This window comes from Micromesistius poutassou (genome assembly GCF_964030765.1).
Source record: "Micromesistius poutassou genome assembly, chromosome: 3".
Lineage (NCBI taxonomy): Eukaryota > Metazoa > Chordata > Actinopteri > Gadiformes > Gadidae > Micromesistius > Micromesistius poutassou.
In genome coordinates this window covers 3,578,660-3,593,413 of record NC_140273.1, presented here as the reverse complement: position 1 = coordinate 3,593,413, position 14,754 = coordinate 3,578,660, and the positions used below count along the sequence as shown (strand labels likewise).

The 14,754-nt window shown below is 45.7% G+C and overlaps 1 protein-coding gene across 1 annotated transcript; it reads right to left on the bottom strand.

Moving 5' to 3' along the window:
- Window positions 1-372: 372 nt before the first annotated feature.
- Window positions 373-14,376, bottom strand: srla (sarcalumenin a). The gene is made up of 8 exons (XM_084464908.1): window positions 14,291-14,376; window positions 7,184-8,653; window positions 5,094-5,183; window positions 4,671-4,766; window positions 4,088-4,204; window positions 3,298-3,531; window positions 2,597-2,946; window positions 373-1,874 (listed from the first exon to the last, which is right to left on the bottom strand). Exons 1-8 carry the CDS (start codon window positions 14,346-14,348, stop codon window positions 1,368-1,370), a joined length of 2,922 nt encoding a protein of 973 aa, XP_084321034.1. The 5' UTR covers window positions 14,349-14,376; the 3' UTR covers window positions 373-1,367.
- Window positions 14,377-14,754: the final 378 nt, after the last annotated feature.

Here is a 14,754-nt window from a genome sequence, read left to right as displayed (position 1 = left end):
GTCATTATTGGGATAGAAATAATCCCAAATCTCACAATTATTAAAAATTAAAAATTACACTTCATTTAGTAAATGCCAATTTGTATGACATTCGGTTTGTTTTTTTAGGAATTCACGTCTTCTCGTTCTGGTTGAGTGAAGGCGACCCCTGGTGGTCACGGGTTGTTCCTGAACAGTGCATGGCTGGCTTATTTGACACTGTGAACTTATTTGACACTGTGAAGGATTCGAAGGTAATGCTTGTTAATGTTTATTCAGCCAGCTGTTAAGGCTAATTAGCATGTATCACTATACCCAGTATACATCAATACCTATATCAATATCAAGCCATTACTGGCTATGACATGTGGCATGTATAATAAAAAAGCCAGCTGAATAAGGAAAATACTTTAATTTGAATATCACTACACAAATTAGGCACATACAATCAATATTGAATGCAATAAATATTAATCGAATAACGCACTGTCACAGCTAGGATGCTATGCTAAAATCATAAAGCAAACATTAGGAAGACACAGACGCACACATTTGCATTCAATAACACATTTTGTGTTGCAGTGAAATAAATGGAGCTACATCATATCGGAGAGCTAGCCTACGGCACACAATGATTGACAAAGACTGATGGGAAGTGTGGTTTATTCAAGAACGCTCCAACCACAACCTGTCCAATAAATACTGAAATGAAAGACACTGAATTAGAAATCTCTCTATTGACAATGGCTTGAAGGCAAGAAACACAGTTCATGGTGTTTCCATGGATGGGGTTTCTACCATGTTGCATACGTACAAAACAAAACCACAACCACCCAAAACTATTTTGCACATTCTCTGATGTTATCGTCTTATCGTGATGAATATTAATGGGTATTGTTTGTTGAAATATGTTAACTACAACAATTCTTCTGATAGTGACCAGTCTCGACCAGGTTGGACGAGCAAACGCGAAAGAGACAGAAGGTATTTGTTATATTTAATTTGGTAAAATGTGAAATCAAATAAAAGGTGAAATATTCAAGTACTTTCTACCATTCTCAATGAGACTAGATCTTTCTCTCGCTCTCTCTGTGGCAGGCTGATGCAGCCAAAAGCTGCCAATGCAGTGCTGGATACAGGACAAAACGGATGAGAAGAAGAAGAAGGATCCCTCATGACTCTCTGATCCCGGATGTGCTGTGGCCATACCGGCCCCTCTTTGGTTTCCCATCTCTGTGGCGCCAGTCATCCAAGTAGACAAATACAGTGACCAGGGAGGCGGTCCCACCCGTGTGAAGCAAATGGCTACTGTCCTTCAACCTCCACCTTTCCTTTCTTTTAATGCCCTTTCCTTCCTCCCCACCGCTCTCTTCCTCTCTTTCTCCGTCTCACTGTTTCCGCCAACGGTTCTTGGGCTGCTCTGCGCAGCCGGTGCCTTCGCAGGTGCCGGGCAGCGGGGGCGGGGCTGCCGGAGCCGCGGCGGGCGCAGCTTTGGCGGGCCCCGCGGACATCCTACCCACGCTGCTGAGCAGGGCCGGCAGCTCCTCGGTGATGGCCTTCTCGATCTTCTCCAGCAGGCAGCCCCCCGACCAGCTGCAGTGCTGCGAGAGCTGCTTGAAGGCCGACATGGAGTTCACCCCGAAGAAGTCCTGGTAGGCCTCCTTGGCGGGCAGGTCGAACTTGCTGACGTTGGTCTTGGCCAGGATGGACTTGAAGATGTAGTACTTGTCCGGGTCGGACACGATGTCCTGGGTGACCTCGTAGGGGTCGCTGAACCAGCCCAGCTTCTCGCTGTAGGTGTGCAGGTAGCGGTCCACCAGCAGCGCGTGGATGCGCACGCGGATGGCGTGCTGCCGGATGAAGGCGATTTTGTTCTCCAGCTGGTTCTCGATCACCTATGGTCGGGTGGAGGAGAAGAAGAGGGAGTGAGTGTGGAACAAACAGAGGGATGAGGAGATACAAACAGAGAACAGGGAATGTAATGAGCATCAGGCCATTGAGAAGGCTTCATACCAATGTTAATATCATTGTCTGCATGTGTGAGAGTGTCCCTCTGCTCTGTGTGGTCATATTTATCCATATTTATCCACTCATAGATAACATCCAGGAAGTGTGTGTGTGTAAATGGGCTGCATTGTTTACACTACTGTCACTCAGATCAACTGTTCCTCTTATTCACCCACACATGCAAATCCTACACTAACAACGGCTTATGCCAAGCATGGCCAAGTCAGACAGCTAACCATGCTCGATCTGTTCTTTATACTACAGAGCCTGGTGAAAGGTGACCCCTCAGCACCTTTGGTCAAGGGGTGAACGAACGTTAAAGGTGACATATTATACAACCAGGGGTGAGTGTGATTAGCCGTTACAAGCCGTTTTGAAAATCGGCATCTTCTGACATCACAAGTGGGCGTGTCCACCTAGATGTGTGCTGGATGGATCAGTCTACCGGCCTACCCAGTGGGTTGTAGCAAACGTTGCTCATCTATCCGTCGTCACACTCACACCTGGTGGTATAATATGTCAACGTTAAAACACAGGCACAGTCGGTGTCGGCGGTGCTGATAAGAAGACCTCTGTGAAGGGTGCGACTAGGAGAGTGAGATGGTCTGACCTCGTTGAGGTCCTCCAGCAGGGAGATCTCCTCCTTCATGAAGAGCTCGCGGCTGGTGTCGGGGGCGTAGTCCTGGGGCCAGAAGGAGCTGACGTAGACGCGGGGGGGCTCGGTCACGTTGATCAGGGGCGCCATGCTCCAGAACAGGGCGCCGTACACCCTCATCAGGTCCTGCCGCGCCAGGTTGTCGGCCTTGTTGAGGATGATGCGGATCTGGGACTCGCGGCCCTTCATCTGCTTGAAGAGCATCTCCAGCTCGGCGCCCACGTCCAGCTTGGTGGGGTCGAACACCAGGAAGATGAGGTCGGCCCGGTCGATGAACCACTGGCACACATCGTTGTAGGGGTAGCCTGGAGGAGGAGACGAATCAGGGGGTCGAGGAGTTTCAGTGTTTTTCGCTGAGGCGCTATTGACGGTCTCATCTGATCTTTCAGAGGACATCGTGACCGGAAGTTATTGTTTCTTATGAAGCCACGTGTGATTGGATTATGTGTGCATTTCGGGGTATGTTTGTGGATATAGCAATGGTTTCGTAGTGTGTGTGGTGTGTGTGTGTGTGTGTGTGTGTGTGTGTGTGTGTGTGTGTGCGTGCGTGTGTGTGTGCGTGTGCTGTTGTGCGTGTTCCGGCTTGCTTATCCACCCCCAGGTCTCCACTGCCCGTCTCACCTCCCCCCCCAGGCCTCCTCCTCCACCTGTCTCACCTCTCTCCTGCTGCTTGCGGTTCTCGATGATCCCGGGAGTGTCCACGAAGGAGACCCTCTCCAGCAGCGGGTGGGGCATCTCGATCCCCACCAGCTTCTCCAGGAAGCCCTGGCCGAACTTCTCCAGCGGGGAGAAGGAGCGCGAGCTGTCGGCCGCCATGACGATGCCCTCCACGCTGCGGAACTTCTCGCCGTGCATGACCACTGTGTACTCGGAGGTGGTCGGCTCGGCGCCTGCCGGGGAAGCAGCAGTCATCGTCTCCGTCGTTAGAGGTTTGTGTACGTACGGATATGATAGGGAGATGGTACGCATGTGCATTGCTTGTGTGTTGTGGTGTATAGGGCTAGGGTTAGGGTTAGGGTATGCAGAAATGCAGATCATATTAGAACTCTATTCCGTGGTCTGAAGCACAATTAGTGTCATTTGTTTTCCTAGTTCCCTTCTCACTGTGAAATATGGAGGAATATGTGGATATTTTTGTGCCTCTACTTGCAAAGAATGGATGGAAATTATGTATCAAACAGCAACATAGGAATAGGTCACATAGAGAGTGGCAGGTAGAAAGGACATATTGCATGTTTTTATGAGCCAATATGGGGAAATTAGAACATGCAAGTACAAGTACAAAACATTAGCCGCGCACTATTGTGACTCCAACTGTGTGACAGGGCATTTTGTGCCAATTGTGTGCCGTGTAGTGGAAAAGCACACTATACGGTGTGTCCTTTCACAGAGCAGCTGAGCTGAATGGAGATCTTCTTTCTCAAAGGTTAGTATGAGGGTGCGTACCTGTATAGAGTTCCTGGGAGCTGCTGTGCAGACCAAGCAGGTAGTTGATCATGGACGACTTGCCCACACTCCAGGGACCCAGGAACAACACCATGGGCTTGGATGTGATCTCACCATCTGTGTGTGTGCGTGCGTGTGCACGTGTGTGTGTGTGTGTGTGTGTGTGTGTGTGTGTGTGTGTGTATGTGTGTGTGCATGTGCGTGTGTGACAGGGAGATAAGCAAACAGCATATTAAAAACATGTTATTTTAATGCTATGTTTTATCTATTTGTTATGGTTTTAATATTTGGTTGTTATACAAACTATCTATCTTTTTTCTGTGTTGCACAACTTTGTTTTGCACTACCACTATACACCACATGGGGGCTCACAATTCACAGAGAGAGCAGCCCCCTACTATATTAATTGAGCTGCTGTTTTTTGGCCTGGAAGCCTGGCATCATTTATATAAATTATATACAAATCAAGCAACACTTAGGCCTGCATACAAATATGTGCTCATAGAAAAGATTAATGCAATCAAGCATTGGTGTCAATTCTCAACCCTCCTGTGAATGATGGAATTAAGGACCACTCGAGTACCTGACACTTGGTGCTGCCTCATTTCATTGTACTTGTATGCATTTTCCATGGGTTTGATGGAACCGTGATAGATGCTCAGCAGCTTCTTCATAGCAGCTACAGAGAGAGAGAAGTCATGGTCAGGAATACATTTTGGAGGCCAGTTTTTGGGATCTTTGCCGTCAGTGATACAAACATCTGAAGAGAATTATTTGAGTGGTTTCATTTATGTATTTATGTATGTAATGTATATGTAAGCTATGTATGTATTTATGTAAATATGTATGTATGTATGCATGCATGTCTTCATGTATGTACTATATATATATATATGTACGTACATACGTATGTATGTATGTATGTATGTAGTGTATTTGTATATGTATGATTGTATGCATGCATGTATGTATGCAATGTATTCAGGAATCTTCTCTCTCAACTTACCTGAGAATTCTGCGGATGGCTCGGAGGTGGTCAATCGCAGCGTCTCATCGATGTGGGTCCTGTCTCTGAATGGGCGGCCCTCTCTGCCGGCTGAGGAGAAGCAGAACAGTAGAAACGACATCAGGTCCTGGGGTCCTCGGGCCGCCCTTGCATTAAGTAAGAGCAGAGATGTATAGTAACGAAGTAGAACTACTTCACTACTGTACTTAAGTACTAAAATGCTGTATCTGTACTTTACTGGAGTATTATTTTTTTCTCCTACTTCCACTTTTACTTCACTACATATTTTTGATGATTTTAATACTTTTACTCCAATACATTTTTCATGTGCTGAATCGTTACTCGTTACAATTATAAAAATGTTATCCCATTGATTTCTGTTGGAAGACTGTTTATGTTTGGTTGTAGTCTTTTCGTTCAGTTCTCCTTCTCAACAGTAGGGCTAGAACCGAACGAAAAGACTACAACCAAATGTAAACAGCCCCCCTTTCCATTTCCGGCCAACGAGCAATGAGTCTTCCAACAGAAATCAATGGGATTTACAAAATGCGATAAAATAGCAATCAAACACGACAGAAACTGTACTTCGCTACGATACTTGGATTTGGAACATCAACAAACACCACTAACCACTCGGTGAGTTGCACATTTCTGAAAACGAACATTTAGGGTTGTTTTAAGGACACGTTGCCAGCCATTCTGAAGAAGGCAGGGGCGATTCTAAATGAGCCAAATACCCGAGACAGGACCAATAGTCAAAATGTCGGTTCAACCACTCTATTTCAACCTAGACAAACCAGAAAGGGGGCTCAATGTTCAAAATACCGAAATTGTCCTTTAACTTGTTTGTCACTTAACCGTTTTCTTGGAATACCCCTCTGACCTTTGAGATGTTTTACTTGTTTGTTTTTACATAAATACTTGCATGTGGCCTTTCACAGCTTTAAGACAGCTCTGTATGTATTCCTGTCCTTGTACTGCTGCTACAGCCAAAGGAATTGTGTGTCCTTCAGTTTAAATATTTGAGATCATATAAACAATATGATATTCAAACTTTTGACTGCTTTCTTTAATATAAACATAACACAATACTTTTACTTTTACTTTCAGTACTTGAGTAGTACATTTAAAAAAAAAAACTACTACTTGCAATACTTAAGTACAAAACATTTTGAATACTTTAGTACTTCCACTTAATTGGGGTGTTTAAAGAACACTTCTACTTCTACTCAAGTCACTTTTTTGATACAGTACAGTACTACTTTTACTTAAGTCTGGGTCTCTAGTACTTTATACATCTCTGAGTAAGAGGCAAGGCCATGAGATGAGGCTAATTGCATGGACGACATGCTGTAGAATTAATCTCTGGCTTTGTTCAAAAGCTGCCCATTGTCATATGCGTAACATGAGTCATAATTATTTGATCCAATAAAGCTATGGGAACATGGCTGGCATGGTAACAAAACAGACTGCCCTTCCCACCCCCTCTCCCCCCTCCCCACCAGGCAGTGGTTTGACCCGAGCTGAGTGACCAGACCATCTGCACTGTGTGCCGGCCTTGCTCTTATATCACACTCCATCCATCTCACTGTCCATCCCTTTCCACAGCTATTTTCGGAGGTCTATTTCTGTGGCCTAGGTTATTCCTGCATGATGTGCCTTAGGACAAGCACACACTAACACACACACACATACACACTCACTCACTCACTCACTCACTCACTCACTCACATACACACAAACATACAGTTTTTTTACAAATTCAACAACAATTCAAACCCATTCAAAAATAGACACTTTGTAGTAGGATCATACTTGGCGCCAAAAACTTGCTTTCAGCTTCTGCCAGCATCTTGTACAGCAGGCGTGAGCCCCCTGGTGTCATGCAATGGAATCTTTTGGAGCTTTCCTGATTGCAGCAGCACAGACTGCCCAAGGCCCATCGTGTATTAATGGGATTAGTGAGCTTAGCTTTAGCAGAAAAGGGTTGGACAATTATCAGGAACCCATCAAGCTCTTGAAACTTTGTGCTCAAGCTATATTTCTTTAGACTTTTCTTGTAGTATTTTATATAGTTGTTTTGTCAGTACCTTTAACTGGTTTCTCCTCTTGACTCGTTTCCTCCACTGTAGCCTCCTCCGCTGTAGCCTCCTCCACTGTAGCCTCCTCCACTGCAGCCTCCTCCGCTGTAGCCTCCTCCACTGTGACCTCCTCCACTGTGGCCTCCTCCACTGTAGCCTCCTCCACTGCAGCCTCCTCCACTGTGACCTCCTCCACCGGGGCCTCCTCCACTGGAGCCTCCTCCACTGTAGCCTCCTCCACTGGAGCCTCCTCCACTGGGGCCTCCTCCACCGGAGCCTCCTCCACTGGAGCCTCCTCCACTTCAGCCTCCTCCACTGTGACCTCCTCCACCGGGGCCTCCTCCACCGGAGCCTCCTCCACTGGAGCCTCCTCTACCATGACCTCCTCCACTATGGCTTCCTCCACTATGGCTTCCTCCACTGGGGCCTCCTCCACTGAAGCCTCTTCCATTGGAGCCTCCTCCACTGGGGCCTCCTCCACTATGGCCTCCTCCACTATGGCCTCCTCCACTATGGCCTCCTCCACTATGGCCTCCTCCGACGTGACCTCTTCAACAACCACGGTATCTTGGACCACCTCAGCCTCCTCCTCTGCCACCACAGCTGCAGAGTCGTCCAGAGGCTCTGGAGTGACCTCCTCTACAGCAGCATCTGGTTCTGGGATCAGTTCTTCTGGAGCCACTTCAGGTTCTGGGAGGACATCTGCTTTTGTCGCTTCTGGATCCTCTAGCAGTTCAGCCTCAGGTGCCGCCTCTTCCATCTGTTCCTCGAGAACATCTTCAGAGATGGCCTCTTCATGCACAATATCCACAAGGAGATGATCAGATGTGTCCTCCTCTTCTTCCTCAATGGCCTCAGCTTCCTCCTCAATGTCTTCTCCAGCAGTTTCTTCTACCTCTTCGTCATCTTCCACGTCGTCGTCTTCCTGCTGTTCAATCACTTCTTCTTCCTCTTGGGCATCTTCTACATCTGCAGTCTCCACTGTCTCCACAGCGTCCTCCACAGAACTGTCAAGTTCAACCTCCTCTTCCTCTGATATGTCCTGTTCCTCAACACCCACCTCCTCCATCTCCTCCTCAAGCTCTACGGCCTCTTCTGTGGACTCTGACAGGAGATCTTCCTCACCCACCAGCTCCTCGTCCATGACCAACTCCTCCTGAGAAGCGGCCTCCTCCACCCCTATCTCTTCTTCACTGTCCAGTCCTTCAACGGAGACTTCTCCCTCTGCAGGAGCTGCTGGTTCCTCCTCATCCTCCCGGGAAGCAGATTGATCTTCATCCTCTACTTTCTCCAAGGACGGCAGGGGGTTGCAGGGCTGACAGAGTGTTCTCTCTGGGGCGGGGGTGTCGTTGGAGGAGGTCTGGCTGCCATGCTCCTCTGTGGGGGGGCATGGGCAGGGGAAGGGCTCCACATCAGCCTGCTGGAGCTCTAGCCCCCTCACGGCTTCCTCATCATGACTGGAGATCCCATCGAGGAGATCTGTGGAAAGATGTAGATTTAAGAGACTCTGTGAATAATTGATGGTGGACAAATGGTTGACTACTGGGGCCAACATTAATTAATTTAGCTAATTATTGCCATAACTTACATCATACATACATCGGCTGTTTTCAGTGAAGTGTTATGGACTGCTTGAACTAATGCTTGATGTTTACAATAATATAATATTTTGACACACACTAGTATAATCTGTTCATTGACTGCTGTACCACTGATAGAATATGATGTAAAATAGTATGTAGCATTAATGACTTGACGATAAATTGTTGTCGCAGACCCATAGCAACACAACCACAATAAATCCCATTCACTAAAAAACGTGGCTAAAGCAGTTCATTCTGGTATATTCTCTCTGCTTGATATGTTTGCTTGTTGGCCGGAGTACACTCAAGCTGCATGATAATCTAATAATACAACACATTCTCAGGATCAAGGCTCAGATTGCTGCTTCTCAAATAAAGAACATTGTGAACCAATTGGTAAGAGTGAACGTGCATGATGACATAATTTGCCATCATGTGTTCCGGAAGGGCTCCACCATATCAATGTCGTGGCTGTTCTTCTACCTTTAACATGGAGAACAAAATAACGTGTCTTCAGTAGCAGAAGTTCAGGCTTAACAGCATGTGTGCCACATCAGCTTTCAGAGCACATTTCTTCCAGATTCTTCCGTCTACTTTCTTCTAAATACGTCTCTTTCTATTGTGTGTGAGGTCCTCTTGTTTTTAAGACTGGGTCTGTGTCTGGCATGCACTGAATCATCAACATTTTCCATGAAGAAGAATGCCTGTTTTTTATACTCTGTAAACACAAGTTAATCCTATTTATCAACCAAATCCCCCATTATTGCGTTGATCGCTTTGATTACCAATCAAAACCATACGCCATTTGCAGATGGTTTCCTTCCCTCTCTGAGTTCCATTAAGGAGTGAAGACCTCCCAGATATCTACCAGTGCCTTAAGTTGTGCCATGGCCAGGGATTGCAACAAGGTAGGAAGTACATTATGATCGCTGTATATACTTTGTACATTGCTCTCTGCTTCATCTCACACTGTATCATACTTGGACCGGATACCCAAACCAGATTGAACCCAGAGCCCTGACCTTCATTTAATCGAATTAGGAGTGGTAGAGAGAGAGAGAGAGAGACAGAGAGAGAGATCTTGCCAACTGGATCTTCTGCAGACTGTGAAGCCTCCAGAGGGACAAGCGTGTTATGTGAGCTGAATGTATGTCTGAGATTTGTATTACAAGCCAGAGGAGGCGCTTGGGTTGAGACTCAGTCATGCGTTTCACACCTTCACAAGCAGTCAATTAAGGGGCTTGCTCTCAGTAGACCCATTGCTCCCAATGCACATTGTTGGTTGAAGATTTGTTTTGCCACTGACAACGCAAGAAACATTGCTTGCAGAATCAACATGGAATCGTAGAGAAATCAAATGATTCCAAGGCAGCCAAGTCTTTTAGGTAACCTTATTTAAACTTATATAAACTGTGGCCATCCAATTTGTCATATATATATATACATACAAGCTGGCACTACTAACATATCTATTTTAAATGTGGCGCTGGAGATGCCAGAGCTTAGGAACCGAGAGCTTTGGTGAAGATGAGTGACAGAAGTCTGTGCTAAGGGGGACTGGGCTGGACAGAAAGCTTAACACCCTTGTGATCTGTCCCTCCCCATAGTGCCATCCGTGTAATCTTCCTCTGCTGCGTCCATTCCCTCCATGACAACTGTGTTGTCCTATTCTGGGGCTTGATTCACTCTCCAAACTATTTAGCGGCTGTGAAGGTGCCTGCTGATCCCCAGTTCGGATTTTGTTGGGGACCTAGTAGCCCTACCATCGTGCACATCACTGTAATCATAACACGTCTCTGTACCTTAGAGTGCCAGGCCCTGGCCAACTCATGAAGCCGTTGATGTAAACTATGAGTACTTTTGCTGACATGAGAATGTGAAAATGAGCCTCGTGGAATGAAATTGGCAAATGGGCATTTTTCTGCCCGTTTTTTCCATCCTGGTCAAGTACAAATAATGGATACACTTTAAGCCAACAAACAGCATTACATCTTTAATAAAATGCAAAACACCACCCCTAGTGCAGACAGATGCAGTCACCAAACACTTCCAAACTGGCATTCAGTGTGTCCACAGTGGCCCACACATTTTAAAGACCCTGCTCATAAAACTTGTCGCGGCGGCGAGACTTAAGTGTACCCAAGTCCTGATCTGGGGCAGAGGACTTGAGCACTGATATGCCCCTGCTATGTAGGGTTTGATGTCGGCTGCACGGTTTGGATGTGGTCCAAAGCTGTAGTGCTATTACATCGTACGACCCATAACACAAGCTGCTGCTGCTGCTGCCAGCCAGCCAGGCATGTGTGGATGAGACAGCACTACCCTCATAAACTGACTAGGCATTACAACACCCGCCCCTCCCTTCTTAACTCCCACTTCTTAAAGGTGACATATAATACCATCAGGTTTGAGTGGGATTAGCCGTTACAAGCCGTTTTGAAAAACGTTTGTTACCGTCCACTGGGTAGGCTGGTAGACTGATCTATCCAGCACACATCTAGGTGGACACGCCCACTTGTGTATGTCAGAGGAGGCCGATTTTCAAAACGGCTTGTAACGGCTAATCACACTCATACCTGGGTGAACTGTGATGGGGTTTAGTCTATATGGCGCCAGGAAACATTGTAAGAAATTGTGTTGTTTCTTCAGGTTGAAATAGAAATATGTTCATACAGATATTTCACCTCATCAGTGTCTCTCATGTGATGATGTGGGACAAATAACCTTGCTCACCTTAAACGGCAACATAAACAATATTTCAGGGGGCTTAGTATTTTCTCTTGATGTGTCAGTGTTTGGCTTGCGCAGGGTTCCATCTGATGATGAGATCCAGGTGTGCCAGGAATGGCAGTGCAAACAAGATTGCAAATGAGAGTGCAAAAATAATACACAGCGACACTAAGTGGTCAGCAGCAAAGTAAACACGGTCACTGCTTTCCCACTGCTTGTTGGGGTGGTGACACAGCTTGAATACGAGTCACAAGCTTTACATAAAGGGGATGATGTTTTCAGAAGTTTCTTTCAAGTTTCAAGTTGTAAGACAATGCGTTTTTGTGTGGGGTAGGAGGATGAGGAAGGTTGCTTCTCAACATGTAATTATCCTTCCACATCTGAGCAGAGCATGGATTGTTAATAGCCATCTGGTACTGTAAATTAAGGGGTGGAGTCCCCATCAGTACCCTTTTCCCATTGTGTCAAAACAATGTTACCAACAGTTGGTAGTTCATGTGGTGATAGTCACCACATGATAGCTTCATGATAGCTTTATTCGGTCACATATTCAGTTTACACATTCAGACAGAATGGAAAAGGGCTTGCGTAGAGGAAGAACGAATGCACCTAGGATGTCTCTGAGTATTCCTGCTTGCCCGTCAATGTGTCTAGACTCTAAAGGCCTGTGTGTCTAAAGGTGCTGAGAAAAGATTGAACACATTATTTTACTTTGTTGTATGTTTCCTCTTGAAAGCGAGTAGGGAAGATGCTACAAATGACAAACACATTAGGGTTAAACAAGGGGACTATATGTAATGTGTATGAACCTGGCCCCTGCTTCTTGGGAGTTCCCCGGCCCCCGCTGTGGCCCCTCCAGCTAAGCCTGTACAGCACATGCTATGGTCAGGGGATGGAGAGGGACAGGTGCCTGGGTGCCTAGGTTCTCTATGGCTGAACAGAAATAGTCCACACTGATTCAGAGGAGTGAAAAGAAGGAGGGATGGGCCTTTCATGAAGATTGGAAGCCCAGCCTCCAATGGAACCACACTATTGCACAATTCCCCTGCAACGCTTTATCACACAGCTATATATAAAACAATAGATCCAATAGATCTCATCCACTACGTCACCAGAGTGGAGTCAATAAACACAATGTGTGTCGATGGTGAATTGAGTTACATAATCAACAATAACTTATGTGGAATATTACTTATTTTTTTCAAAATGATATTCAGAAATATGTTCTGTAATTCTGTATGTGGGCCTTAATTTACACACAGAATACAGAAATAAAAAATCATATTGATGTATCATTCAGAATTGAGCACACATTTTATTCGTTGGCTGTGCAGCTGGTTCGCTAGCTGCATTAGCTCAGCAACTTTACAGGCATGAGCAAGCACAACGTTGAGAGAATATATCGCAATAGTTTACACAGTGTAGGCCTGTGTTGATTTATAGTTTGATGTGGTGTCCGGTCCTTAATGTCTGCATATGAGGGAAAGGACTGTCCATGCCTGGCTTTAGTGTTCATACAGTATTCGGTTACTATGCCCTTTGACATGGGCCTAGCACCTGGCTATGGAAGTCCACCAGGACCAAAATATACCAGCACAAGGGCAGGCAAGGGTACCCCATTAGCAAGCACAAATCAAACACACAAAATGCAGTGCCAGCCTCAACAAAAGCAAGAAAGGTTGCTATCCTCTACTATTAAAGTTGCCATAACTACAATTGATACTTTATTACGATAGTACGCAATTCACCAAATAATATAAGGACTGGTAACCTTTTACCAGTGGGGGTAAGGACACTGGGAAATTCCCCTGTCCGGTCATGTGCTACCCAGATGCCAAAATCCTCAGTGACATTTAAATGCAGGCTTGACACTGCTAGGCAGCCAGAGCTACAGGAAAGGTAAACAAACCTAAAAGTGTTCAACCACCCTCTGCTCTGCTGGGGTGAAGCATGGCCTTATTACAGATGGTTACAAATTGTTGTAAGTGAAATCACCTCCATTACCATTTACTAGTTAGTTATATATTACTATTAGTTATATTAGTATTGCTCTTTGGCTTGAGCCAGGTTTCGGTTTATCAAGTTGGAAGCCTGGTTTTGAAGTCTGCCCTGTGACTCCAATACTGGTTGAATACTGGTTGAATACTGGTGACAGTGAGTCACGCCAATCATGCCTCAAGGAGGTGGCTGGCTAGCCCTGGTATTTCCTCCTCCACTAGTGCTCTCCAGCTGGTATTTAGACATACAGTAGCAACAAGCTGGTAGAACACTTAGCAGTAATGAATCTTTCAATATTCACTAAGCATGTTAACAAATTGTCCATAACTCTCACTATACAAGTGTGTGCAGAGTACAAAATGACATATTACTTAACTGACACTGCTTAAAACACGGCCCCTTTGAAATACAAAGTCCTTTCTCAAATCACGCTGTCAATTCAAGGTTATTCAAATACTAAGCAGATGATACATCCCTGGCATACCACAGTTAAATGGCTCTGAAAGCAGAATAAGTGGAAACACATCCAACAGGCCAGAAGGCAATGATAACAGCTGGTGAATGAATGAGTACATGCCATCAAAACGGTTTTCTACCGTAAGTACTTCTTGACAGACCTTGGATCCTCTGGCATAGAATAGAAGATAACCAGTAACCAGCTAATGCTATTTTACAACTCCATGCCATTGACTTTGTATAGATGGTAACCACTAACCAGTTGACCTACTGCACTGAATCAATCCGTCCATGTAAGCCGTCCATCATATCAGAGTGAATAGTGCATTAATAAGTCACAAATCCATACCTGCAGAAGCTAGGACCAGCAGAAGCGCCAGGCAACTCACAGAGATCAGCCACTTCATTCTGTCTGCCAGAGGCCTTTCCCAGAGCCTGCCACGCTATATATACTGCTGGCACATAATGTAAAGGGTAAGCCAGATGAAGGGGAGGGGCCCAAGCTACCGCAGCCGTGCAGGACATCTTGTGTCGTCGAGAACAGTTGGCTGGTCAAATCAGTGGTGTCAGACAGCAGTGGTGGAGGAAGTGTGAACTTGTACTGGTGGGGGCAGTGGTAGTGTTCACAGAGCACGCTTCAAGTGAAACGGTTATGGTGCCGAAATGTGTGTATTAATATAAAAATGTGATTTGGGGTTCAATCACCAAAATAAAGTGTGTCATTAGTTATATTTATGAGCAAAACTCTACTAGTAGCTTTTTACAATAAAGCAGTAATTCGTTTTAAACACCCCCTCCTAGTGGTGGTTGAAA

Coding starts and splice junctions, on each gene's coding strand:
- srla (XM_084464908.1), bottom strand. CDS start 14,348: ATGAAGTGGCTGATCTCTGTGAGTTGCCTGGCGCTTCTGCTGGTCCTA. Junction 8,654..14,290: donor GCTGGTCCTAGCTTCTGCAG/GTATGGATTTGT, acceptor ATCTTTCCACAG/ATCTCCTCGATGGGATCTCC. Junction 3,532..4,087: donor CTCCCAGGAACTCTATACAG/GTACGCACCCTC, acceptor CTTCCCCGGCAG/GCGCCGAGCCGACCACCTCC.